At 40.1% G+C, this 3,089-nt stretch overlaps 1 protein-coding gene across 1 annotated transcript; it reads left to right on the forward strand.

The window, feature by feature from the left end:
* Window positions 1–755: 755 nt before the first annotated feature.
* Window positions 756–2,101, forward strand: LOC143038758 (uncharacterized). The gene is made up of 2 exons (XM_076208287.1): window positions 756–1,498; window positions 1,601–2,101. Exon 1 carries the CDS (start codon window positions 867–869, stop codon window positions 1,272–1,274), a length of 408 nt encoding a protein of 135 aa, XP_076064402.1. The 5' UTR covers window positions 756–866; the 3' UTR covers window positions 1,275–1,498; window positions 1,601–2,101.
* Window positions 2,102–3,089: the final 988 nt, after the last annotated feature.

The following is a 3,089-nucleotide window of genomic DNA, read 5'->3' on the forward strand; positions in this document are numbered from 1 at the left end:
AAATTTCCTTGGACCTTTGTTATCCCAGATGTCCGTCAACCCATTCTTGGCTACGACTTCCCACAATGCTATAAAATGGCAGTCAGCGCCAAGGATAACTGTTTGTACCATGCAACTAGACGCATACCAGGAACTACCACCAACGCCACTTCTCCTAAAGTATCTTCCCTTCAGCCAGCTGGCGAATACGCACGTATCCTGCAAGATTTTCCCCATCTGACGTTTCCATGCAAGGCCACCACTACCCGTCCCCACAACATTGTGTATCATATTCAAACAATTGGTCCACCGGTCTACAGCAAGCCTCGACGCCTCTCCCCAGAGAAGTTGGTCGCCGCCAAACAAGAGTTCCAAGACCTCCTGGTCCAAGACATCATCCGCCCATGGGAGATTGCGTGGGCATCGCCACTCCACATGGTCCCCAAGACACCTCCACCACCCAACCAGTGGTGGGCCTGCGGTGACTATCGCCAACTTAACCGCATCACCAAGGCTGACCGCTATCCCATACCGCACTCCCAAGACTTCTATTTCAAGCTCTCCGGGAAGCAAGTCTTCTCCAATATCGACCTTGTTAGGGTGTTCCACCAGATTCCTGTGGCACCAGAGGACATCCAGAAGACAGCCATCGTCACTCCAGGGTCACCACTTTGTTGTGATATGGTTCGGACAAGCCAGGGAAATGAAATTCACAATAACACTATGGCACTCGGGTTTTTAATGAACACTAAGTTCGAGGGAAGGTTGTAGTTTGAGAGCGAAGGGGAACTTGAAGCTTAGAGAGGACTGCTGCTTGGAGATGTGCCCTGGAGTGAACTTGCGACTTGGTAGGTAAGCACAGGGATGTAATTTTCAATGAATCTCAAATGTATTTTCTTGAGATGGAGTGTGCTAATGTTGATTCTGTTTCAGTTGAAAAAGTTGATATTTCCATTCCTGTAGATAAGGATGAGAAAAATGAAAATGAAGCTCCTGAAATGCATGTTAGGCGGTCCAATAGAGATAGACGTCCACCAGAACGTCTTGGTGAATGGGTTAATATTTGCGATGCACCATCACTTGGTGAAACACAAAATGTTGAGGATGCTTTGAATGGGCCTGAAAAATCTCTTTGGAAAACAGCTATGCGGAGGGAAATATCAGCTCTTTCTTCTAATGATGTTTGGGATTTGACAGAGTTGCCGGAAGGACGAACTCCCGTCAAATCAAAGTGGGTTTTTAAAAAAAGAAAATTGGACCTGATGGCTCACATTCCTCTTACAAAGCTCGCTTAGTTGCTCAAGGGTTTTCACAGAGACCCGGTATTGACTATGATGAGACCTTCAGTCCCGTGGTTAGGTTTGAGTTAATACGTACCATCTTATCATTAGCTGTTCGAGAAGGATTAAAGATCCATCGGATGGATGTATCTTCCGCGTTTCTCAATGGTCAGGTCTAGATTCCATACTCGCTAGTAGATGACGTCACGGGATCATTTGCAAGGATGTATACGTCATCAGTTCCTGTGTAAGATGGCGGCGACCATGCAGGCATTGATCCTTTGTCAGTAACATTTGATGTTAGTAAAATGAGGGAACACCTTGTAGTATGTCTTAAAAAGGGAGATTTCACCATGTTTCCACATAAAAAACTCAATAAAGCTAGATTGCCACAAAATGAGAGGTATGAAACTATCACCAAATATTGTAAGTGTCATGTCTATCGTCCTGGAAAACTGATGATAGAGTGCAGCTCTTGTAAACAGTGGTATCATAACAACTGTGTAAATCTGTCTGTGCATGATGTCAGGGAAATGTGCACAGATGACACTTACACTTGCCCTCAATGTAGGAATGATTGAGAATTGTGCTGCAAATAAAAATAAAGTGTTTTTACCAGTAGAGATTTTCCACCTACATGTATAGGCCTACATGTATTTTAATAATTGTGCTGCTGTAAATAAAAATAAGTGATTTTCCACATGTATTTTGATATTGAGATTTTCCACATACATGTATTTTAATATTGTTCTGCTGTAAATAAAAATAAGACCATTTTTATATAAAAAAAAATTCAAGTCTCTTGTCTTTTCCTAGCAGTTCAAACTTTTTTAATGTAAAAAACGTCCACCCAGTAATAGTAATATATTTATATATTATATAATTCATCATTCCACATGAAAAAATGTTATAAAGTTTTGATATATTAATTTTCTTCCATGAAAGAAGCTTGAAGTCTAATATTGCGTTTTATTTGGGCCTCTGAATGTCTTCCGTCACATCGGACTTCGGAAACTTCCGAAAATACCCGACATTGCCCGAAGTGATAACAACACAAAAACGTGACGTCATCTATTAGCGAGTATGGAATCTAGACCTGACCTTTCTGAATGGAGAACTGCGTGAAGAGATTTACTTAACTCAACCCGAATCTTTTCATGAGCCTGGAAAAGAAGAGTTAGTATGCAAACTAAACAAGGCCATTTACGGCCTCAAACAAGGTCCTAAATGTTGGAATGAAAATTTTGACAAATTTCTTAAAGACTTGCATTTTGAACAAAGTCCTAGTGATTCATGTGTTTACACTCGCATGTATGATAATGATTTGTGTATAATTGCCATATATGTTGATGATGTCATTTTAGCTTGTAAGTCCCTTGATATTATTGCTGAGATTAAGAATTTGTTGAGTGAGCGTTACTTGATGAAGGACTTAGGAGAATTGAACTACTTTCTATGTGTAAAAATTGCACAAAATAATGGTAAAATCTTCATCAATCAATCTGGATTTATCAAAAGTGTTCTTAACAAAGTTTGCTTTGGTGACTAAGCCTGTATCCACTCCATATGATGTAAGCAATGTTCTTTTAGAATACTATGATGAATCAGATCTCTTTGATACTACTAAGTATCAATCTGCACTTGGCAGTTTGTTATTTTTGTCCACAAAACCAGACCAGACATTTCATATGCAGTATGTAATGTTGCAAAGTATTGTAATAACTAATAAACCTTATCAACAGCATTGGTCAGCAGTTAAGAAGATCTTCAGATATCTCAAATCAAATCATCCATCCTGAGTCCACTGCTGAACAAAGGCCTCCTTCATAG

This window comes from Oratosquilla oratoria, chromosome 25, assembly GCF_046742065.1.
Source record: "Oratosquilla oratoria isolate Oo_2021 chromosome 25, ASM4674206v1, whole genome shotgun sequence".
Taxonomy (NCBI): domain Eukaryota; kingdom Metazoa; phylum Arthropoda; class Malacostraca; order Stomatopoda; family Squillidae; genus Oratosquilla; species Oratosquilla oratoria.

What these genes read in the sequence shown, in the direction of transcription:
- LOC143038758 (XM_076208287.1), top strand. Translation starts at nt 867, where the DNA reads ATGTATTTTCTTGAGATGGAGTGTGCTAATGTTGATTCTGTTTCAGTT.